This window comes from Crocodylus siamensis, chromosome 11, assembly GCF_052110815.1.
Source record: "Crocodylus siamensis isolate JL-2025a chromosome 11, ASM5211081v1, whole genome shotgun sequence".
Taxonomy (NCBI): domain Eukaryota; kingdom Metazoa; phylum Chordata; order Crocodylia; family Crocodylidae; genus Crocodylus; species Crocodylus siamensis.
The window spans coordinates 10,514,034-10,537,998 of NC_143405.1; the positions used below are offsets into that span (position 1 = coordinate 10,514,034).

Here is a 23,965-nt window from a genome sequence, read left to right on the forward strand (position 1 = left end):
GGGGCAGGACCTTGAGCCCATGTTGTAATTGAGATGGCTGATGACAGGCTGAAATTACAAAGCACTGCCAAGCCAATTTGACACGCCTGGGTTTAAATCTCCCCTCCCTGCTGGCTGTTTCAGCAGCGGTTTATCTCATGGGATCTGTAGTAGATGGCCAGGCCTTTGTTTTCTGCATCTGAAACTTCTCAATATCTAGGGGATCTGCCTTTGTGCAAAGGCAGCAGTCAGTCTTCTCGCGTGGCTCCAGACTGGTGAATGTAGTGTGCGCGTCTCTTCTCCGATGTAGTTACTGACTGTCACTCTCTGTGGGTTTCTCCTTGATGCGAGTAGGGGCCAATTTCAACAGAGACTGAGTGCTCCAGCACTCAATAGCATGGAAAGCAGGCAGAGTCTCAGGGAAGCTCTGCACTGAGCTAGCACTGAGACCAGTGCTGTGTGCCCAGATCTGCCTTATTTGGTAGCAGCTGGGCTCAGAGCCTTTGGTGTCACTGGATACCTGACCCCCTTCGTCCTTTCCTCCAGGTCCACCCCTAACTGTACAGCCAGTGCACATCTTAATCCTTACTGGTGCCTGAAAGATTCCTACCAGTACTGTAGGCTGGGGATACTGGACTTTCAGAGATGGGAGACATTGGGGAGTGGAGGTCTTGGATCTGGTCCACGCTCACAGCACAGTTCCGGATGACGTCTCGATGGTGTGGTAAAGACACGCTGGGGACAGAGGAAAGCATGTCAGTCAGACACTTCCTCTAGCACACATGACTCATGCAGAGAGCACAGAGTAGACACCAAGGCATAATTCACAGCATAAACTGTATGGAGTGGGCAATACGCTCCTGTCTGTATGCTGAGTTTGACCCTGGCATTTACGAGCTTGCTGTGGGGGGTCTCCTCAGATCCCAAGGGAAGGCACACAGGGCTGGGTTTTCAGGAGAGCTCTGATTTCACTGAAGCACTAAAGTAAGTGGTCAGTTTTTCAGAACAGCCTGGCCTGAGCAATAACCCACGCAGGTGGCTCCAGTTAGGGACTGCTGGGAGTGGGAGGAGTCTGAGGTCTATATAAACCATGCCCAGTGAGAGCAGAGCTTTTTACATGGAGACTGGAGTTATGATAGAGGAATAAGAGGAAACCTGGTCCAGAGAGGCTAGGTGGGAAAGATGAGTGCTGTGAGACACAGGTATGGCATTTGGGGAGGGCTGGATACACCATGGGGCTGCTTATTTAAGGTACCATGCATGTGCTGGGGCTGTGTGAGAGCTTCTGGAGAAAGGGATCTGAAACCATCTTAGTGGGTGTGCAAGTGGTTGAAAGCCTGTGTTTAAAAAACTGCTGCCAATAACTTGCTGTCAAATTGGGAGGCTCCAGCAAGCAGGGTACTGTGAAGCTCTTCCCTGTGCCTGTTCCTAATCAATGTTTCCTTTAATTATTTGGCTGATGGACTGCAGAGTGCACTTGTGGACAACACTAAACTGGGAGGGGCTGAAAGCACTTTAGAGGACAGGCTTGGGATTCAAAATGATCTTGATGAAACTGGAGAGATGGTCTGGAATCAATACACTGAAATTTAATGAAGGGGCAAAGTGCTACACTTAAGGCAAATAGGTTGTGCAAATCTAACTGGGTAGCTGGAGGGCAGCAGCACTGTAGGGAAATGAGCCAGGGCCATGGGGAGCTCCACATGGGGTCAGTCAGCCATGGGATGTTTGTGCACAAGGCAGAGTGCCCTTCTGGGGGAATAATGTGAGCGCTGTAAGCAAGGCATAGGGGGCAACTGTTCTGTGCGACTTGGTTTGTGGGGGAGGTCTTGGCAGGAGCAGTCTGTCCTGTCTTGATCCCTGCACCCCAGGTTTAGGCAAATGGGAGGGAACCCTGAAGCGTAATAAGGGGGACCTATGCAGAAAGATTGTGTCCGCTGGAGAAAGTGGGGCTGGGGCAGGGTGGTGAGACATTATCTGCTCATCTTGTCGCAAGTTAAAGTGAGAGAACTTTTCAGTGTTTCAAGGCACTGTGACACCACCGAGGGCAGCGAGGGAATCTGTCCCCTGTGGGTTAAGATGAGGTGAGATCAGTCAGGGATGCAGCAGGTGCACCGATTCATGCCTCTGAGCAGGCCTGGACTAGATGCCCTCCTTGGATCCAGCTGTGCCCTACATGTCTATGATAACCTAATGGCACACACCTCTTAAAGAGCTACTACTTTTTTCCCTTCTGTCCCCTTCTGGGGCAATCGGGCCATCCCTGTGTGCTGCCCAGTAGCCTTACCCACAGCCTATGGGCAGGTGTGAGAGAACCAGGAAATCAAAACTGAGTGGTGGTTGTTAAGCCACCTAGACTGAGCAAGAGTGTTTGGCTGCTATGGGTTCCTGGTACTGTCTAGGGACAGGGGAGCAGGAAGCTGAGGGTTGCAGCCTGTGAGCTGTGGGCAACAACAGGCTACCTGCAGTGAACTGCTTCCCTATAGCAATGAACCTTTTCTTTCCCTGACCTGACAACCCTCCAGTGTCCAGAGGTGGCCTCTCACCTGGTGGGGCACCCCTCACCCCTGGTGATCTTGTCTGCAGTCAAGCCATCTGTCATGGTGATGCTCCGCCTCTTGATGTGCCCTCCTTTCTGGCTGGCAGGGCTGTGGGGGCTGCTGTGTTTGCCATTAGCTAGTCCATAGCTGGCTTCCAGGTAGCGCAGCGGGAAGGTGCGGTTGATGGGGCAGTAGACAATGGCACCGCTCTGCTCGGAGATGGCCTTGCGGTTGCCCACATAGAAGCGCACCAGGGCAGGCACGTTGTCAAAGCTTTCCTGCTCAAACAGGTACTGAATGTGGGTGCGACCTTCGCTGGACTTCACCATCACCTTGTTGATCTTGAAGTGGAGTGGCTCGTTCCGCCAGCGGCACGTCAGCACATAGTCCCCCAGGCTGGTGAGCGAGTCGCGGATCAGGAAGTCCCCATTCCTCTGTACCAGGCTCTCAGATACCTGGGGATGCAAGGGTGAGACTCTCAGTGGGGCCAACCCTGGGACAGGGAGGCTTTGGGCTGGGGGGAGGGATTGAGGGGCTTAGTGAGAGGGCCCTGTCATTCTTCCAGGGAGGGCTGGGGAGGCCTTGGCTACAAGGGACTTGGTACCAGTTGGCACGTGACTTCTTTTCTTTTCCTCCCCTTCCCCATTTCCCCCCCCCCCGCCCCCACCCCCCAGCCTGCCCCATTTGACATTAGCTCCATAGTAAGGGGGTATCTGGATGCTGTGTCTAGCTGCTGCTCAGAGGGACCCCTGACTGCATGGCAAGCAGACTTTCCCCAGCTGCTACCAGGCCAGGCTACCACTGGGCCATGACCCCTCTCTCCTTCCTAGCACCTGGCTTTGCTCAGTCTCCTCATGGGAAGATCCCTGCAGTGTAGGATGGAGGAACCAAGCTGTGAGGGGGCCTCTCTCTGACCCTGCAGCTGGGGCTGAGGGGCTGGTGGCGAGTCCTGGTGCCTCTTCCCAGTCTGGCAGACTGATGCCCTTTCAACACTGGGTATCACTTGCTCTGGTGCTAAAGCCAGCCTGAAGTATGTGGTCTTCAGCACCTTGGCAGGGGAAGAGCTGCTCTACAGCCCGCAGCCCCCTCCCCACATTTCACCTCTCGGGGAATGCGCCCGTGGTACCACGCGTGGCTGCGCAGATCGGTACTGCTCAGTTTCAGCTCCTCCTCCAGCTCCTTGTGTAGCTTCTCGGGAGAAGAGTCAAGGATGTATTTCTCCTTGGAGAACTAGAGAGAGCACAAGAGTGCATCAGCCTGGCTCGCAGTGGCAGAATGGCACCCAATAAGATGCCCTTCTTCCCCACCCCAGGAGAAGCCCCCTGCCATGCAGGGATCCACTAGCTGGTGGGTGCTCTTTCATGTATAAGAACCTCCACCCCTGAATGCTGGCTGGAGCGGGGGTTGCTTAGATGGGCTCTGCCTGTAGAGGACTGGGGCTCAGGCAGGGGTGATGGTACACGGTGTCAGTAACCAGAGCTGTGCAGTGTTCCCCTCCATGGCTGAGGCAGCTGCATGGATGAGCTGTTAGTACAGGAACCCAAGATAACAGCTCTGTTTCACCAGAGGCCTGTGGCGAAGAGTTCTTTGCTCTCTGTAACCCTACAGGCAGATGGTGCCGCTCTACTGAGCCGGGCACTGCCGTGGGAGCATGCTTATTCATCTGTGCCTGTGCCGGCTGTGGGAGCAGGGGTGTGTTCCTGCCCCCCTTTCCTCCCACTCCGGCATATGTTTCGAGCCTGAGCACCTGGGACTCCTCCGCACCACGTTGGATGTGCTGCCTGCTCTGCCACCTTGCTGAGTGACATCATCAGACTATTTTTGCCTGTGGGTCCCAGCAGGCTGGGAGATGATGACGTCAGTGCAAGGGAAGGCAGAGCCATCGGAGGGAAGAGCCTGAGCCAGAGACCTGGTCAGCAGTATGATGCAGGGCACTACAGCATGGCCCTTGATCCTGCTCTGATCAGGCTGGAAATGGAGTGCCCATCTTGCACTTGCAGGGTTTGGGGCTGCATTACAAGGGTGCCCTGTAGCAGCAGCTTGAGGGACTGCCCACTGCGATACCCTCAGCCACGACCCAGACAACAAGGGCTAAGGCAGCATCAGGTGGGGCTGGGAACCTTGTCCTCAAGAAGGCTTGGGAGTGGTTCAAAACCTCTTTGGGTTGTGGTGGGGCCGCCTAGCTCTCTGAGCTCATGCTTTCCTATGGACACTATAGAGAAGATCCATATGTTGCCTGTCAAGACAAGGGAGGGGCCCAGCCCTAGCAGTGGGGTAACAAACCAAGGCCAGAGGGAATCCCATTGCCACCAGCTTCTAGTTGGGTGATTTCCCCTTGGTTCATGAATGGGATTAGCAAGCCATAGCGAGGCTTATAATACGCGCCAGTCTTTACACAGCACCACTGATTGCTCTGATTCTACAGAGGGCTTGTTTTGGGAGCTGTACTATAGAGTTAGACGGCCCTCTCCATGCATCAGGGAGCTTTATATACTGCCTTCCTGTGTGTAAGTTGGTATATCTTCTCTTCAGAATTGAAGTAACCTGCCCACAGTGATGCAAGAAGTCTAGCGTGAACCAGGACTCTAAACTTCACCCCCTGCCTCTCAGCCCAGGACACTTCATGTTTCTGTCCCTGGCCAGAGCAGCTCAGACAAGAGCAGGTTGACTGCCCTGATGTGACATGCCACGTGCTGTCCTGCCACAGGCCGTCTGCTGTGTGAGTTGGGACCACAGGCAGGGAGCACACCTAGTCCCCTGGAGTCCCCACAGTGCAGTGTGTGGGATCTCAGTGGATCCTCTTGCTAGCCCTAATCCAATGCTTTCTTCCTTGCAAAGCTGGTCAGTACATTAGCTCCCTGCTCTGGTTTGACAAGACCAGTACCAGCACTCCTCACTGTCTTGGGCTCACAATGCTTACAGCTGCATTCAGGAAGGGACTTCTATAGCCAAAGCAACAGCCAACCCATCTGAACCTCCCCCCGCCCCCCACTGTCAGGGGAAGCCCAGTCTAAAGTTCAAGAGGGATCACGTATAAACAACAGATGTGTCCCATCCCCCAAAGGGTTAACTCTGCTGTGTCCACCCGCTGATATCATGAATAGTAATGATGGCTTTGAAGGAAAGCTGCTGCATAGAAATGAGCTTTTACTTGCACTCCTGCACCTGAGCCTAAAGCACCCAGTCTCTCCCCCTCCCCACCCCTGGGGAGACAACAGCTGACGTAATGTCTCTGATCAGCTGGAGCTGGGGCTGTGCCTTAGCTCTGCAGTGCCTAGGGCCAGAGCTGCAGAGGTGATGGGATTCCTGGAGGGCTGTCAGATGCCAAGTCAAGCTCAGGCTGCCCCTGCTGGAGAAGAGGCAGGGGAATAATTACAGCCAGGCATGTGCTTGCACGTAGGAGGGGTGGGCCGGGGAGACCCCTTCCTGCAAGGGGTTGGCAGTGCTGGTGCTCTCGGACAATATCTACACAGAGTGTCTCCTGCCTGGGGGGGTGCATACCAGAACAGTGCACGGCCATCCGGCTGTATCGCTCCCCACGCATGCCCATGCATGATGAGAGGATCTGTAGTGCCGGCCAAGAGGCCTGGAGCACAGCTCTGCACGCTGCACCCTTTCTCTGGGCCAGCGTTGCAAGGCTTGTGCCAAGGTCTCGGTGCAGCGATGGCTTGGAGACAGCTCCCTCAGTACCCTGCAGTGGTGGCTCTGATGCTGACTCTGGCAGCCCTGAGACTAACAGAATCCAGCTAGGGCCAGGCTGTGGAGGCTGGACAGGATCGCGTAGTCGGTCATCTACTCCTAGCTCTTTCCCTGCCCCCCACTGCTGACATTTCTGCCTTTGCATCACTTTTCCTAGAGACAGTAGCCATCTCCCCTCCCTTCTTCCTGCCTGGCATCTTGGGCTTGGCTCATTTTGGTTAGAGCAAGAGCATGGAAGCCATTCTCCCTTGCTGGAGTGTAATGATGTATTCTGCTGATAGAGCTTTTCCCCCCTTTTATCCTTCAGCTCAGGGGAAGTCGGTTCCCTGCCTGGCTGTGAGGCTTATCAAGCTTCCTTCTATTGCAGTCTAGGGGTTACATCTCCCTATAGAGGCCTGTTCCATTCTCTGCCATCTCCATCACCATCCCTCTCCAGTTTAAACCTTAATTAGGTTCACAACAGTAATGCCCAGTGTTCCTTTTTGGACTCCTTTCAACCTCCCCTGGTCCTTATGGACAGAACAAGTGTATGACTTCTTGTTTTCTTCAGCTGCCTGTCCCAGACAGTAGTCTCCCTTCTAACAGCGCCACACCTCCCTCCACCCTCTCGGAGCAGACCTTGCAGCTGCCTTCAACCTCGCCATTGCCCTGAACTCCTGCCTCCATGCACATCTGGAGCTTTTACATGTGGACCTGGGGCCAAGCCTGCAAGGATCAGAGAGCCCTGAGCTCCCACTGCTCTGTGGAAGCTGTGGGTGCCTGGTGGGATCTCTGGTCCCTGCTTGCTCCTGACTGGTAGACAAGCCCCTGTCTTCGGGTCCTTCTAAGGGCAAACTCATCTACTCCAGCTGGGCTCTATTAAAAATAAGTGGTAGCCAGAGGATACAGCCGAGGATACAGCCAAGGTCCAGCTCCCTCCCTGGGGGCCCAGGCCTAAGCAGATGCGGTTGCCATGACAACCCCATCCTCTGACATGGAGCAGCCTGCGAGTGGCAGCAGCTTACTCGGTTCATTCCCTGCAGTAGGCGCTTCAAATCAAACTCCTCATGAAGCTCCCCAGCTGGAGGGAGGGTAAGGATCTCTGCCAGTGAGCAGCCTGCAGAGCCCTCCCGGGGAAGCAAGTATATAGCAGGCTATCCCCATGCAGGGTGAAGCTGCGTGTGATCTAAGCAAGTTGCTGCTGCCCCAGGTGGGTACCCACAATGATGCCCTCGGAGTGATATGGGATGTCCAAGTAGCAGGAAAAGTTTCAAAGCTGTTTTTTGCCTAAAATCAGTGATGGCATTGCTTCACTGGAAAAATGGCCCCTGGTGCTTCCCATCCACTTCCCCCACCCTGGCACTTGCCTCCTCTCAGGAGGGACTTTCCCCTCCGTCTTCATCAACCTTGCACTCTCTAACCTTTGCCACAAGCCTAAGTGGGCAGCTGATGGAGTGTGAGGGCTGCTCAAGCACCTATGCAAAGCCCCACCACAACGCAGTCCCGCAGCAAAAGCTGCCACTTGCCAGCCTTCCACCACCCTCTCCTGCAGGGCTGACCCAGGCTTGCAGAATGATCTCTCCTCCTGAGGGTCTCCCTGATGCCATGGGAGCACATTCCTGCCTGAGTTCTCCATTCTAGGGCTGTTTCCCCAAGTGCCTTCATCTTCCTGCCCTTTAAGATCCAGGTTTATGCCTTCCCGCTAGGCAGGAAATAAAACCCCAGGGAAACAGCACCTGGTATAATGGGATGCCAGCTGGGTGGGCATCCAGGGGCTACTGCACTGCAGCTAGGACATGAAAACTGTTCAAGTGGTCCTTCAGGAAACAATCTCCAGCCTCCTGTCACAGACTGACAGGGCTGGCGTTAGCCCTCAGGCTCCCTGTTCTACTTGCTCAATAGATTAGTCAGTTTTGCATTTTGTTTTTCCCACCAGCTCCACATGGGCAGAGGATTAGCTACTCTTCAGCAGTGCCATCCAGCTGGGTTTTCCCCAAATCCACCCCAGGCACATGCAGGAGAACAACAAAACAAACTGAGCAGCACCCAGCGTTCCCAGGCCTGGATTTGGCTAGCAGCCAGGATGGCATTAGCTCCAATAGGCAGGTGCTACACTAGCAGAAAAGAGGGGAAGTGGAAGCATTGTTGTCATGAGATCTGGGGACTGTTTGCCATGCGAGAACACCCCCAGCAGCTATGCTGAGGAGTGGGGTCAGAATCTAATCACTGCTGGGCTATGCAACAAAACACCCGTTTAGTTCAGGGTGGCCTGGCCAAGGCATTTGTTGTGCTTGCTGTCTCTTGGTCTTGCATCACACTGTTCACAACCCCTGTATTATTGATATTTGGGGTAAAGGTAATCACTGTGAGCCTCTGGCAGGCCGTGCCCACATGGCTGGAGATGGCTGTGCTAATGGCATCAATGGTGTCCGCAGCACTCCTGCCCTAGGGCACCAGTCCCTGCTCAAGCTGCTCATTTGGGGCTGCATTCTGCATAGAGTCAAGTTTGCTGGAAGCCACTTGGCTGAACAGCCCATGCACCACAGAGCCATTAGCCATTATCCCAACAATTGACTGCTCTGCCTCAGTTGCCAGCATGTCTCAGAGGAGGCCTTCCCCTGAGTGCATGGTGCCAGCTGGCTGCGAGCCAAGAAGCGGGTACTAGGAAGATGAGGCAATCCAAGGCCAAGTGAATGCTGTCATGGGGAATGCTTCTGTGTGAAACTGGATGAAGTAAGTGCCCAGCTAGAAAAGGCTGTGCCCAGTGCAGTTGCTGAGTTTCCACTGGACCTTAAGTCTTTCAAAGCCCAGGTAAATGGCAGGTCTGGGGCAGGACTGGAATTGTCATTCTTATCACAGTTAGATCAGAGGCTGGGCCCTGCCTTTCCTTGCAGCCCAGCCTGCTCTACACCTGCCAAGCTTGGAGGCACAGTGAGGTTGGGAGGAAATATAATGGAAGTATATTAGGAAAACCAGATCAGGAGCTGCCAAGGCCAATGCTAAGCACTGCTTGGGGAACGCAGCCACTAGGCTGGCTCAGCAACAGTGATGGAGGCCATCTGCCCCAGACAGTGTACTGGGTGCTGTTTCCCAGGCAGGGGGGTTGAGGATGCTTTCCAGGTCCTTAGGAGCAAACAATAATAGCAGCTTTTGCAAGAGGGAAGGGGGAATCCATCTCCATCCGCCTCCCTTCCCTGGTCCCTGCACAGCACAAAACACCAGCTGCCCAGTGCCCCTGCTTTGCTGCTTCACTTCCTTTGCAGTTCGGTGGATTGGCAGTCTCCCAGGTAGGGGTACATTCACCCCACACAGCCTGGCCCTAGCTCAGTGTACTCAGCTGTTGGGAACGCTGTTTTATGCAGTAGAACGGAAGTGGTAGCCAAGGGCTACCAACCAGAATCTCATTCAAAGAGACTTCATATGGGGCCCTTATTCCAGTCTAGCCTCTGTTTTCATCTCTGATGGACAAAGAACTATCTTGAGCAGACTTTCATACATGCAAGTAGCACAGTCCTTTAGAGTGGGCAATACTGTCTGAATGCCAGATGGAAGATGCCCTCTCAAATCCAGGATCACCATAGGCTTTACTCATTCAACCCTCTTCAAGCTTTGGGTAGTCTGGAAGTTTGTCTTGCCCTGTGAACCCCACAAACCCTTTCATTCCCCATAGAGCTGATCACCCCAGATCATCCATGAGGCTAGCCCTCAATGCAAAAAGCTCCTGATTTTTCCTTTTTTATCCCAAAATCTGCCCACCTGTCCCTACTGGGACCCTCCTCTGGAGACATGCCAACTTCACATTTTATCATTCCACTGTAACAGCAATACAGATGTCTCCAAGCAGGTGCAGGGACCAGCACGGAGAATCCATAGTGGAAGAGCAAAGCAGCCAAGTTCTCAGTAAGAGCAGCATCTGGACATTAAATGGCCCATGGAAGAAATCGACTGAGGAGAGAAGGCAAAAGGAATCTACCCTGTTCAGGTAGATGTGGAATGAGAGAGAAGCAAGACTTGATTCCATCAAGAACTTCCCATGAAGCAAATAAGCCTCAAGACCATTAGTGTCTCCTGGGGTCCAACAACTTCCCCTCCACCTTGCTCCACTGATCCCAGACAGGTCAACAGGGCTTACTGCTGTATACTGCTATTGGCTAACAGGATGGCTCTCCAGCTCTGCCCTATGCCTATGGCGAGGAAGACCAGAATCCCTGTTTAGGGTTCTTGTAAGCATGACATCCTGGTTTGTCAGGACTGTTTGCCTGACCTTGGTCACGTACAGTATAGATTAGGGATAGTCTGTGATGAGCCCAACCAATTATGCTGGTCTTTGATTATCAATAAAAATAAAAACCAGTTCCCTCCTCTGTTCCATGTAGAAATGATGTCCTGCATCTTCAAAAGATGCCGACTGGTACAGAACACAATGACCCATCTATTGAGCAACGTGGATCACTCAAGGATGCCACTATACACTGGCTCCACTGAGGACAGATATGGGTTCAAAGTCTTTGCCCAGTCTCTCCTCAGGATGGGATCGGAGAAGTTCCCTTTTGACAAGGTCTGGACCATGGCTTCACCTGGCCCGTTGTCTTTCACGTTCTGGAAATGTAGGCAAAAGTTCTGTGGTCCAGGCAGCTGGTGGGCAATGCAGCTGAAATGCCATAGTTAAGTGCCATGTGGCTGTAGGACAAAGTGAGGCCATGGCAGCATGCAGGTAGGTTGGAGCAGTGGTACCTACACTGATGCCATCCCACTGGTCCAGGCCACTAGCGTAGGCACAGCTGGGGTGTGCTGTGTGTGTACATACACCATCCATCCATCTCTCTATGTATTAGTTATCTCACTTCAAGGCGGCTGCTGCTGCTGCATCCCTTTTCGGAGCTACCATTGGCCTGAAATGATGTCATTGCATTCAGTGCTGGGTGCATTGCTATTGGTCGAGGGGCAGAGATGCTGTTGTCAGCTGGAAAGGCTCCAGTCATTCATCTGGAGTTCAGTGAGTGTTTGCTGTGCGGACTCCGGCACAAATACATGGAGATAAAGATCTGGCAGAGCCAGGTGAGCATTCGGGGCTCACTTTTAACCCCTATACTGCTGGGACATAGTCCCCCCACTCCCCCACAGTCCCTCAACAGAAGTCAGTGGTTCCCTATCAACCCTGGGAAGCACTGGCTTGGAGCATCTGAAACCCCGTGCTGGTTAAAAGGTGCGCTAAGCCGGGGAGCTGTAGCGCCTTGGGGATGCTTTCTCCAGATTCCTCAGTCTGGTCTCAGGCAGTTTCTTTTCCCATAGTACCAAGAAAGAAAACCAAGCCCAGGGTTTAGCCTGAGACAAGCAATTGCAGTGGGAGGTCAGGTGGGGCTCTGACAATACCCATATGGAGCAGGCATTCATGCTCTCTAAGCTGGAGAGTCTTGATTTTTAAGCTGCTTCGAGTTACATGGGACACGAACAATACGCTCCTGTTGCTTATTTAACTTGCACAGTGCTGGTTGGTAGCCTCTTAGTTTCCAGCCAAAGGTAGTTTGACTCTTATCTTTGGAAGCATCAGTGCCTTTTGCGTAAATGCTGTTTGTTTCCTACTTAGCGGATAAGAATGGACCCACGTTTCTCATCTTTTGCACCTCTGACCTTTGCAACGGTGGGTGCCAAGCAAGATGACTGGCGTTTCCCACCCACACATGACACAAAGTGCAAGGCAGCTGAGGATCACAGCAGGGGCCTTGACACACTGAGCATCCTTTAACCAAAGTCAGATGCAGTCAGAGCTGTGCAAGTGTCCTGAGACAAAGACCAAGGACCCCATCGTTACATGAGGTGTGATGGACAGCGGGGTGGGACGCTCCCTATTCTGTGCTTGGAGAGGCTCTCAGGGAAGCAGCATGTCCTGAGAAGGGTTTGGGTGAGCGAGCTGCAGGCGAGAGGGCTCCCGCACGAGACACCACCGCTCCGCTACCAGCATCGCCACCTGTCAGAGGTACCAGACGTGCGGTGCCCGGTTCGGGCGCCTCGCCTTTCGGCTTGCGTGCTCCACCTCCTCAGCAGAGCAACGGCTCAGCCTGGCCTGCTACCAGCGCTGCCACACACATGCCGGCGCGTCCCTCGCTGTCGCACGCCGCCCGGTCACACTAATGGCAGGGCCGGCATGCAGAGCCCTCCGCCAGGAGAGGGACACGGAAAGCCTCGGTGCTGCCGGGCTCGGCTGGGTCCCTCGGACCCGGGCTCCCTCACCCGCGGCTGAGAGCGGGGCTGGCAGCGGGCTTCCCCCCCGCGGGGCGCCGCTCCCCGGCCCGGCCCTTCCCCACCGGCCGCCCGCGGGCCGCTCACCTGCACCTGCATGAAGGAGCCGCGGTAGAAGCAGCAGGCGGCCGCCGACAGGGCGCTCCAGAGGCTGCAGCGCTCCGTCATGGTGCCGTCGGGTCCCGGTGCTGCGGCCGCCGCGGCGGCGCTTTCATTTCAAGCCGCGGCCGCGATTACCTCATCCCTCGTCGGGGGCCGGGGGGCGGCGCGGGGCGGGCTGGGGCCGAGCGCCGCCCCGCCCCGCCGCGCCGCGCCGCCTTTGTTCCCCCCCCGGCGGCGCGGGCGCCCGCAGCCCCGCCCCCGCCCCCGGCGCCTCCCGCGCCCCTTGACTCCGCCGCGGGAGGTGCTGGCTCTCCCGCGATGGGCCGGGGGCGCTCCGCCTCCCACGGCTCGGGACATGGGGGGGGCATTCAGGCTGCCCCCCGCCTCCTCCGCCAGGTGCCCGTGCCCCTTCCCGGCACGCTGAATGGGGCCAGGCCGTGCCCCCTTCCTCCACCTGCCCCAGGTGCCAGACGGGGTCCCGCAGACAGACCAGGCACTGCCCATCCAACCTGCTGGGGGCACAAGGTTGAGCCCCGCTGCACTGGGCACATCAAAAAGCCTGAGTGCAAAAGCACATCCAAAAGCACCTGGGGCAAAAGCCTGAGTTTGCCCCCAAGGCCTGGAACAGACTCCCCGCCCCCCCACCCAGAGGTGGTGCAAGCACCTACTCTGGCCTCCTTCAAGAGACATTTGGATCCCGTGACCCCGGCTGACTTCCTGCCCCGGGGGGAGGGGGGAGGGCTGGACTCCTTCTTCCAAGGTCCCTTCCAGCCCTAGTGTCTATGAAATCCGTGAGTGACACAGTGGCACAGAGTGGACACTGACAGGGAGGGAAACTGAGTCTGACCAGGGTGTTTCCCCACTGTTCATCGCACTTGTGGCCTCCAGCATTTAAGGTCCAGGAAGCTCTAATTCAGAGACTGTGTCATAGATTTCATAGGCTCAAGCTGCAGGTCCTGATCTTTCTCCCCAGCGAGAAAGCCTGGTCCATGTCAGGTGGCAAACCCCACCCCTGGGTGTGCATGAAGGAGGATACATGAGCATCACTCCAAGGCAGCTACGTTGGTTTCAAAGCTCATTTCATGGCAGGGACCCGACCCCCTTGTGTGGACACACTTAATTCAGTTCCCAAATGCTCTGTTTTGGCTTTGCTGAAAACACTGCATCTGAGCCAGTTGGTTTGGCCAAATCTAAAACAGTCGGGTCTCCTCCACGCAGGTGTCCTGTTTCCCAAAGGACTTGCAAACACTTGCGAGCCAGCCATCACGAGCAGCTGCTTGTGACATTAGATCTTTAATCTGTGCCTGACCTCTCACTCGCAATGCCTTGATCTTGGGTCTCTCTCTGCGAGCCAGGCTTTGATTCTGTCATTGGGCTTCTCTGCCTCATAGGTCTGTGGGATGTCCCAGCATCCAGGACACTTATGTGAGGGCAGCAAGGGAAGATAGACCTTGGGCTGGCTGTGGTGTGGAGGAACCCTGGAAGCCCTCCTGCTTTCCTTGCTGGCCTCATCTACACAGGGCTTTTTGCACCGGTGCTCGTGCACATTGTACTTGTGCCATCCTAACATACCACAGCCACTTGCTCCAGTATCGCTTAGAACTGGTGCAATCCTTATGCATCAGTTCATACTTATATATGTATACTGCTGCACTGGCTTCTACTGGTGCACCACTAGGGCTTTGAACTGGCACTGCCCTTGCCATGGCAGTACATTGGAGGCACCTCTGTCTCCCCTGCTCTTTCCTGGTAGTGTGTTGTAGAGTATTTTCTCCTTCCAATGTGCTCTGCAGCTATGCCATGTGATGGGGACTTGAGTGGACAATCTTGGGGACTGTCTGGATAAAGGTTTGCCTGTGAATGTGTGACCTGGACTTACGAGCCCAGGAGGTGCTGTGCAGTCCCATGTTCCTGCCACAATACTGGCTAAGGCTCCATTGTAGAAAAAAGCCTCCTGTGAAGGGTTTGATGTCTGCACTTAGCAGCAGAGCGTCAAGGCCGTCCAACCAGTGGGAGGCTGAGCTGCCCACTCACACAGTGTCTGTGCTAATGAGAAGGGGTGGGCACAGGGGATGGCCTCTGAAAAGGCCTCCAGCCTTTAATTGGCACCAGTTCTGTTTACTCACACTGACACCCTGTTTAGAGCTTGCTAATAAAATGGGCAATTAAACCCAAGAGAGAAAGAGAGGAATGAACACCTACACCTTGAGTAACCCTCCCCCACTTCCTTCTGAGCCTGAAGACCCCTTCACATGTCCCCATTAATGACTGCCCCGCCATACTCCAAGTACAGTTGTCTTGCCCAGCACAATCCCATTCAATCCCATACCAGACTTCACTGGAGCATCTGGGGAGATGAACGCTGCCAAAGTTAAATTCAGTTCAGTCAAATCCCTGCCCACAGTAGGATGCTCAGTGAAAACAGATTCTGTGCCAAGGGCCAAGTTCCTCCCTTGTGTAAGCACACACTGGAGTAACCTTAGGGATGGTTTTGGCCCCAGGTGTCCATTTGGTTATTATTATTATTTGTTCTCCCTGGTGGCACATTGCCACACAGAGCAAAGCTATTTCTGGCCTCCCCTTCTCTTCCCTCCAAACTACGTTCATTTTTCATTCTCGGCCTTTAGCAGGAAGCTTATTATCTCTGTCAGGTCTTCTAAAGAAGTATTTTTCCTGTCAGTCGCTAGAAGATAGGGGATCTAGTGATGGGAGAGTTGCAGGTCTTCACCCAGCTGCTCTCAGTGGCAGGTCCCCTGTACTGGAGGCAAAATGCCGAGCTCCTTCTCAGTGATCCATAGGCGAGCAAATCTCAGATCATGGGGAGGGACAGGATCTCTCTACCCTTCTCATAGCTCACATCCATATGGCTGTGAGCCGCATGGATTTCTCTGTCTCTTTCTGAGCAATTATGTGTTGGACACTGTCTATATCAGGCTATATAGCCTGGAGAAGGATTAGCTCAGAATTACTAAAACAAGAGGCTGGGCAGGGGGGAAGGTGGAGATATATAAACTGTAGAATTATTAATACCAACAACTTAAAAGAGTGCTGGTAAAAATGGGCCTCCCTATCCTCAAGCAAGGACCCCATGCATTTGCCAACTACAGCCTCATTCCAGAAGTCCAAGGGATCCTAGGCACTTGGGCGCATCTACATGTTCATTAATGTGATGTAATTACAGTGCATTAAATGTAGTGCCTGTAATAACTGGTAGTACCAGTTATTGGCGCTACTGCACATTAGCATAAACGAACACTTTCTTGTGACATGTAATATTTATTGGACTAATCTATTGTGCAGTAGCACATTAATACTGCTTTTGCCAGTTGTGCTAATGCGCAGTAGAATTAGTCCAATGGGCACTAATTATTTCATGTAGATGCGCCCTGGGATGCGGAAATGCCTAGTATATAGCAAATCTCAACTGCTGCTTCCAAAGAAAGTACAGGGCTGCTAACACACAGAGATTTTCTACCACAGTTAATATTTGAGCAGTACATTTTCCCATGTAATTAATTCAAATGAATGCCTTACAGCCCCTGGAAAGGGCGAAGCAAACACAGCTTGAAAAAAAGACAGTCCTCCAGAGCAGCTCCTCCACACACAACCATGGGTGGAAAAAACAAAGGAAACACAACTACATGCATTGTGTACCTTGTATGCAAAGAAAATGGGGCAGGAAGGTCAGCACACACCAGGGGCCTGGAATTTGAAGGGCTTTGAGCGATGTTTGTACCCAGGGTGATGTGAACAATGTAGTGCCTCTCCATTGACCAAAGTATGTCATACAGTTGTGAAAATGCTATTTATGGTGAAATGCGCTGTGAAGGAATTGTGAAATTCTCCACGTGACGGTAGCATTGGATTCCCTCCTAGCCTGTATTTGACACTGGCTGGACGTACAACTGGTATCATTAATAGAGACAGAGAGAGAGAGAGATGAGCACAGAGCCACAGACGCTCACACATTCCCACAGGCATCTCCAGCCCTTCACTGCTGGAAGTGGAGTACATAGGCTCTTTCATCTTGAATAGGGCCGAGGGACAGAGCAGATGGTGGTTTACAGGGAGATGCTGCACTGAAAGAACCTGATTGTGAGCTGTCTTCCTGAAAAGCCTTTTCCTTCTTGAAGGTTTTCGTTGCTTCCCTTCAACAGCACTGGGGCTTTGGCAGGGGCTTAACTTCTGGCTGAAGAAGTGGCACTCATTGGTACAGTAGCATTGAGATCCTACACTAAGAGATATATAAGAGATCTGGGACAGATGTCACTTTTATATCTGCCTGCCTTTTTCAGGCAAAGCTGGGCTTCTTGTGCTCTAGCCAGCTGGTTCTCAAGAAAATCTTTACGTCACCCAAGCAGAGACTGAGGTGTTTTGCTTGAATGTGCAGACAGCCTAAATCTGTAGCTCTTAGGGGGGTTACCCTGACTTCTTGAATTACCACCCCATTCATGGCAGTCTCTCTTTTAGCACCCAAGCCCTGGGAAAAAAAGTGTGCTGTTAAAATATAGCACACTTTCAAATATGCTTTAAAATCCTAGTGCAGACCATCAAGTTCTAGCTTTAACCTGGTGGAGGTTAACCCTAGAGCCACACATTGTTTTGAGGGAGAAAGAGGCTGTGTTTTTTTCAGTTGTATTTGACTTAGCTTAACCTGGAAGAGAAGCTGTCTTTACACATGTTAAAATGTAGGTGGTGGTATATTTGAAGCTGACCAAATTTTAGCCCAAGAGAGCCTACTAATACCGCTTCAAACATGTTCGACCTGAGTTCACCTTAACAGGTTTGAGGAGAGCTTTTCTGTTATGGGAAAGTAGCTCAGCTGAACGAACACAGTTAATGAACAACCCTGTTTTGCTGCTCAAGACAGCACCACAGGGTTTGCTTGGTTCAGGAAGAACCATGGTTTACTTGTGGGCAAGACATTTTTAAACATGACTGCCTTTGTCTATGCAGGGGCAAAAACTGAACTTCTTAGAGCTTCCTAAGAAACTCAGATGCCCAGTTCTCATGGAAACAAATGAGAATGGGGTGTCCCACCCCCGAAGGCAGACTGGGAAACCTCATTACCAAGCCCCCGATCTGGTAATCGATCTGGCCGATCTAGATGGGCCCTCTGGGAGCTAGTGTTCTTTGCAGGGTTGGTGAGCTCGACTCAGCGAGCCCCATTCCTCCTTGCCCTGAACCATCTATAATCACTTACAAAGCGTCTGTGAGATGCCACACCAGAGTCGTGGTAATTTATGTGGGTGCAGGTGACTGGGAGTCAGGCCCAGCTTATCTTGGAAGATGCCAGCTGCCCCTTTTCCCACCACCAGCCCTGTGCTGCTAGGCACATACACCTGTTTGGGCAGCGTGTGGTTTGCTCCTTGGCTGTGTTATCCCAGCAGTGCTGCTGCTGCACGCAGGAACACGTCAGCCAGCAGCAGCAGCTGCTCCCACACTAGAAGGAAACAGTGAATGAGGGCAAGCAGGCCTGGTGAATAAAAGCACTTGGCTCCCCCGGGTTAGGTGAGGATGTGCTAGCCTGTTTTCTTCTGTGTGCCCTGGGCCTTGTGTGGGAGGCTGCCTGGCCTGCCGCCTCCTTCACTCCAGCTGCCTGGAGTCTAATTAGGTACAGCAAGCAGACCTATGCTCACGACTGCAGTCCAAGGGGTCCTAGCTTCACCTTGCTGTGGGGAGACCTGCTGGAGTTTCCCCAGCCCACACACTCTCCACAGCGCCTGCCAATGAGGCTGACTGATGAGCCAAGTTGTGGGAGCAACTCTGACTCACCAAGAGCAAACCCCATGGTGTGGGGGGGCGTTCAGGAGCTGATAACAAGCTGGTTGTGGCCTGGCCTTTGTTTCAGCAGCACATGTGAATATTGCAGATTCTCTGAGCAGCCCCTGACCTGCCCTTGTTCCTTCATACAGGGTATTTCTGTTGGTGGGCTGTGTTCTCTCTCATCTATATTTTCTTCCCTGTCTTGCCTCTGCTTGAGTATTGCAGAACAGACAGGCTGGTTCCTTCTCTGTTTGCTTATCATTTTATTCATGTCAATATGAGACATCCAGCAATCTCAGCAAAGCAAAGGGGTGCACCAATCCTGATTCCCAGCACTGCTAGGAGCAGCTAGAGTAAATAAGAGCTCCCCAATCAGTGACTCTACCATTGCTACAACTCCCGCTTCCACAGACTAGATCGGGAATAACTAGAACCTTCCCACCATCCTGTCCCCTGCCCAGTTTCCATGAGGAGCTGATTCCTACTAGGAAAGCCTGACTCTAGAGCAGCAGCCAGTATCATTGCAGCACTGCTTGCAGTGACACCGAAAGGGAGATGCTGGGATTGGAGGAACTCTAATGGCTTCCTGGGAAGTGGTGGGGTGAGTGGAAACGTGGTCAGCGAGTCTCTCTAGGTTGAGCCCACATGGGAGGCATAACTGGGCAGAGTTGGGCCTTCCCTAGGAAGATTTTGCCACTAGGACCAGTGAGGCATGTGAGCCGTTAATGCCTAGGAAAGAGTCTGTACAAAGGCATTATACTCCTGTCTACTTACGGAACCAATTCAGCAAGTTAGCAGAGGGAAAGTGTCCCGCTTCTCACATGATCAATGGATAATACTCCAGACAGGAGGGTGCATCACTCTGATACATCCAGGTGCATGGGACCAAATTGCTGAGGACCCATTGTCTTTTGGGAGGCACTGACTCTTGTGGGAGGATTGGAATGAAAGGAAAGGCCAGACAGAAAGGTTTAGGGAGAGTATGCTCTGGTCTGAGGAATTCTTCCTGTTAGACTCAAGATGAACATGAGCCTTCAATGTGATGCTACAACTAGTAAAACAAGCAAAACGCTGGCTTACATCCATAGATGCTTCTCAAGCAAATCCCAGGACGTCATTCTACCGTTGTACTTGGCCTTGGTGAGGCCGCAGCTGGAGTACTGCATTCAGGTTTGGGCTCCACAATTCAAAAGGATATGGAGAAGCTTGAGAGAGTGCAGAGGAGAGCCACGCACATGATCAGAGGTCAGGAAAACAGACCTTACGATGAGAGGCTGAGAGCTATGGGACTCTTCAGCCTGGAAAAGTGCAGGCTCAGGGCTGATCTGGTGGCCACCTATAAGTTTATCGGGGTGCTCACCAGGATCTGGGGGAACGTTTGTTCACCAGAGCGCTCCAAGGGATGACGAGGTCGAACGGTCACAATCTCCTGCATGACCGTTTCAGGCTGGACATAAGGAAGACTTTCTTTACTGCCAGAGCCCCCAAGGTTTGGAATAGCCTGCCATCGGAGGTGATTCAAGCACCTACTTTGAACACCTTCAAGAGACATTTGGATGCTTATCTTGCTGGGATCCTATGACCCCAGCTGACTTCCCGCCCCTGGGGCAGGGGGCTGGACTCGATGATCTTCCGAGGTCCCTTCGAGCCCTAATGTCTATGAAATGTATGAAATGTATGAAATCCCAGGCATGCGAGTGAGGCGCATACTGCACTCTGAGAATGAGTTAGCTTGTTGGGGTGTGCAACTGCATTGCATCCCAGTGAGAAGGTCCCTGGGGCCAGGACCATGTCTTCTGATTTGCCTATAAAGCAAGACACATTTTCTGTAGCCCACGGAATTTGCATCAGAAGGACCTCTATCTGAATGAGTGAAAGTTGCCCCTGTGCAAGGGGCTAGCGTGAAGCCTCTACCTTGGTTTAGTGCCAAACCTCACCTCAGTATGGGGTTTCCATGAGTGCATGGATCTAGCTTTAGACCTGGTCTCGGAATGTCTCCTGGATGAGCATGGAAGGCACACGGCAAGCTGTTACCAGCTCTGTGTTCAATCATCTTGATTGATCTAAGTTTGTATTACTTATTTATTCGAGTTCGATAACTCCTATTACCGCAACAATCATCCGTCAAGTAAAGCAGACGAAAGACACACTATACCTGTAGGGGGCGCCTGGATACCACGGGGATGCACACGACCTATGATTTCCTAGGCACTTACAGCAAATTTCATGGGAAACAGTATTTTATACTATGTTTGTAGTAACATCATGTAGAATTTAATCCTTGGGCTATACACCGTTCTGTAGGCTAGTTCATCAGACCAACACTAATTTCTATAAGGTTTTACAGTCATTTCCATAGAAGCCTATTACTTTCATCCTTAAATTCAAGAGAATTTGTCCATAAATAAGTGAATAAATAGACATCACCACTACTTTACCAGCAAAACTTAGTCGGTCGATCAGTAGACAAAATACAAAACAGCCCCGTTCAATGACACAACAAAAACAATTGACCTGAATGCCCAGGAAGATCAATCTGGATCTGAAGCTGGCCACTTTGGCAGATCATCAAGGGCGCTTGGACTGTAATGGCAAAGGCCTGTGACTGTTTACATTCATCTCTCTAGCATGCCTATGTTTTGGTTAGTTAAATCATAACTCACAAATTAAGCCCATAGCTAAGTATGTGGGTGCATGGAAAAATATAGTAAGGAGAAAACATTTCACGAGCAAGGTCAGCTCAAGTGAATTCCTTCTTCATTTCCTCTGCCTATGTCCCTGCCCTCTCAGGACAATGCTTGCATAAATCAAAGAGATTCACACTGTGCTGACTGCAAAGGTTGGCAAACAGGAGAAACAAATACACGTCTACCATCCCTCCTTCAAAGATGTGCTGCTTTCAGCTCTCCAGATTTCCATCCTAAGGGCTGTTGGATGTTCCTGACTATTCCAGTGCTATCCAGACAACCTGCCCTTCCTGTATTGCTACATGAGAGAGAGAGGTCCTGCTACAGAAAGGATTGAAACCCCCCACATTAAGTAAGGAGTAATAGTCCTAGAATCTGGAGTTTGCCCCTTCAGGACATCTCCTACTACCAAAGAGCCCTCAGGGTAGCTGAGACTTGCTGCTTGATCTCTCTGTTGAGCCTGGCATCTAGTGCCAACTGCCAAGATTTCCAGGAATGCCTCCCAATTTTGTCCTGCTGCAGACACACCTTCAAGAAGCCTGGCTCTTAGAGGGCAGGTGCTCAGCACCCCAACAGACAAATACTGTTGCAAACCTGTGGCTGCTGACTTTTGTAAGGTGAACATTTTCCCATTGGGAACTGAACTGGGAAGTCATCTGATTATTTCACCTGGGTCACCAATAGAGAGCAGATGGTGGCAACCTCCATTCGTAGCTGACCTGGGCTACATTTGTACTGCACGTGTGGAAGTGGAAGACTGAACATCCCCATGGGCAAGCTCCTGAGCCATCCATTCCCACCCCTGCCCCCTTCAAATAGTCCTGCTGGCATTCCTCTGAGATGCATGCTCTTCCCCAAGGCTAGTCGCTCACTAATGAATTTCTGTCAACGCATGAAGACTCCCAGGGAATGTTAACAGTTTGCTGGAGAATAAGCAGGATCTTTGTGTGAGATTTGTAGAGATTTACACCAACTTTTCACGTGGCTGCTACTGAGTAGCTGAAGCTGCTTTTTCCACGTTGAGGCTGAGGGATGAGGTGGCTCCAGCCCTAGCTCCATGTCACTAGCTGTGTTCCTTGATGCAGCAAACACCTGCTCCCACATCTGGACAACATGAAGCCAAGGCAGCTCTCACAATGACGCTGCTTTTTCATAGGGAGGGGATTCCTCCCACGTACTGACTTAAAAGCCCCGCATGGCAGCAAACCTACCCCACAGCCAAAGACTTGACACAGCTCCTGACAGATGGAATAGGCTTTCCCACACCCTGTACTTGACCCAGATCTGGGTTTAGATCTGACTCTGAAGCTGGACTTCAAAATAGACAGAGGAGGCTGAATTTTGGGTGGGTAATGAAGTGAAATACAGGCTTTGATCCAAGTGTAATGGATTCCTTGCTTATAAAAAGGCCTTGTGCCAACCATACCTTTGGTGTAGTGCTAAACATCATTGTGCAGATGGAAGCCCTGTGAAGGGAAGAAGTGGGAAGCTCCCGGTGTTAAGGGAACTCCTTTAAGCAAGGAAGGAGGGAGCAGTGTAAAGAGGAAATGAGCTTCCCAAGTCCTGAACACAGTCACAATATCAACAAGATGGCATTTGCTAGCTAGGAGCCTTCTGTCTCCCTCTGGTATTAATGCACCTACTGCAGCACAGGAAATAGAAACCAATGCCAGCTTCTTAAATTTGTATGGGATGTCAACTGAACAGGAAGATACTCAAGGTTTTAAGGCTCTTTTGTGACTAGGTTGCACACACCCCTCTCAAGCCTGAGACAGTGCTGCTGGGTCTGATGCATGGGAGCAGCTGATCTTCCCAAGCAATGCGGTGGTTATAAATGAGCCAATACTTCCATTATCAGCACAGGGAGTAAACATGCACTGGAGAAAGTGGTTGGGTTCCTACCTTAACGTATTCACTGCTGGATTCTGGGCCATCCTGGTGCCTAGAGAAACCAAAAAGAGCTGGTGATTATCAAGAAGTGACAGCCATAAAATACAGACACTGTGACCCTGCATGTCTCCTGGTCGTGCCCTGACAGGACGTATTGTGCCTGGCTGCAGGGCTGGGAGACAATGTCCGCAGCTCTCCCTGAATTGGTATCAGGCCTCATCAGCAATGGCTGCGCTATCCAGCAACCTACAGTGCATCTTGACTAATCCCAGGTCTTCCCTGTGGAATAGTTACTTATTGCAGAGGTCAGTCAAGGTGGAACTGGTGCACTCCATAGGCTAGCGTGACTAGGGGTGTGTGTGTGTGTGTTTGTATGTGTATAAAACCTATATATATATATATATATATAAAGACATATATTTCTACAGAACAAAGAACAAATTTCCATAGACAGGCAGGCTATTTACCTGGCAGGGAAAATACCGTGACCACTAAGGCAGTTTTCCTAGTCACCCCTGGGGATAGCTGCTTTTCTGGCACTGGGTAGTACCCACGGTGGTAATGTATAATAAACCTCCCACTTGCTGCTCAACTGGAAAAGTTTCATAGTTAGTAGGGTTGGAAGGGGCCTGAGCAGATCATCAAGTCTGACCCCCTGCCATGGCAGGAAAGAGTGCTGGGGTCAAACAACCCCAGCAAGGTGACTGTCTAGCTTTGTCTTAAAGACCCCCAGGGTAGGAGCCGGCACCACTTCTCTTGGAAGTTGGTTCCAAATCCTAGCCGCCCTGACAGTGAAGTCGCGCCTCCTGATATCTAGTTTGAATTTACCCTCTGCCGGCTTGTGACCGTTATTTCTAGTCACTCCTGGTCGTGCTAGGGGCAACAGAGACTCCCACAATGCCTGCTGGTCACCTCTGACTAGTTTGTAACAGGCCACTAGATCCCCCCTCAGCCTTCTCTTGTGGAGGCTGAACAGGTTCAGGTCTCGTAGTCTGTCCTCATGGGGTCTGCCCTGCTGCCCCCTGGTCATGCGAGTGCCCTCCTCTGGACCCTCTCCATGCTGTCCACGTCCCTCCTGCAGTG

The 23,965-nt window shown here is 52.2% G+C and overlaps 1 protein-coding gene across 3 annotated transcripts in view; it reads right to left on the reverse strand.

The window, feature by feature from the left end:
- SH2D3C (SH2 domain containing 3C) overlaps window positions 1-23,965 on the reverse strand; it is a 49,984-nt gene that overhangs the window by 6,599 nt on the left and 19,420 nt on the right. For 2 of the 3 annotated variants that reach the window (XM_090022175.1, XM_090022176.1), the window contains 4 exons: window positions 22,895-22,934; window positions 3,621-3,749; window positions 2,526-2,974; window positions 590-714 (listed from right to left, as the gene is read on the reverse strand). In XM_090022175.1, coding sequence (XP_089878301.1) covers window positions 590-714; window positions 2,526-2,974; window positions 3,621-3,749; window positions 22,895-22,934 — 743 coding nt within the window. Of the gene's footprint in view, window positions 1-589; window positions 715-2,525; window positions 2,975-3,620; window positions 3,750-12,524; window positions 12,691-22,894; window positions 22,935-23,965 lie in introns of those variants that run through there. The other variant, XM_090022177.1, reaches the window with a different exon arrangement.